The 284-nt window shown below is 62.0% G+C and overlaps 1 protein-coding gene across 1 annotated transcript in view; it reads right to left on the bottom strand.

The window, feature by feature from the left end:
• DDX51 (DEAD-box helicase 51) overlaps nt 1–281 on the bottom strand; it is a gene marked incomplete at its 5' end in the record, with an annotated part of 10,428 nt that extends 10,147 nt beyond the window's left edge. The window contains one exon of the mRNA XM_006910047.2: nt 231–281. Within this exon, the coding sequence (XP_006910109.2) occupies nt 231–281 (51 nt within the window). The remainder of the gene's footprint in view (nt 1–230) is intronic.
• Between the last annotated feature and the right edge of the window lie 3 nt (nt 282–284).

Raw genomic sequence — 284 nt, 5'->3', positions numbered from 1 at the left:
GAAAAACTTTTACAATTTAAGGTAAAAATGCTGTTTGTGCGAGATTCAAGCCACTAAGGAAAGAAAACCCTGCCAGACGCACAGCGGAGGTGCGGCTCACCCCCCGGTGAAGGTGTTCACGGGCTGAACACGTGCCGAGCCCCACGAGGAGAGGCACCAGTGTCCCCGCCGCCCCACGGACACCCAGTCCTGCAGGCTCCCCGCCGCGCTGGTGCCACCCGGCCGCTCACCTTCGGCGCTTTGCTCCTCTTGAAGTCCCCGAGTAGCAAGGCGTGGGCTGGGGG

This window comes from Pteropus alecto, unplaced genomic scaffold (assembly GCF_000325575.1).
Source record: "Pteropus alecto unplaced genomic scaffold, ASM32557v1 scaffold213, whole genome shotgun sequence".
Lineage (NCBI taxonomy): Eukaryota > Metazoa > Chordata > Mammalia > Chiroptera > Pteropodidae > Pteropus > Pteropus alecto.
This window is presented reverse-complemented; position numbering and strand designations above follow the sequence as displayed.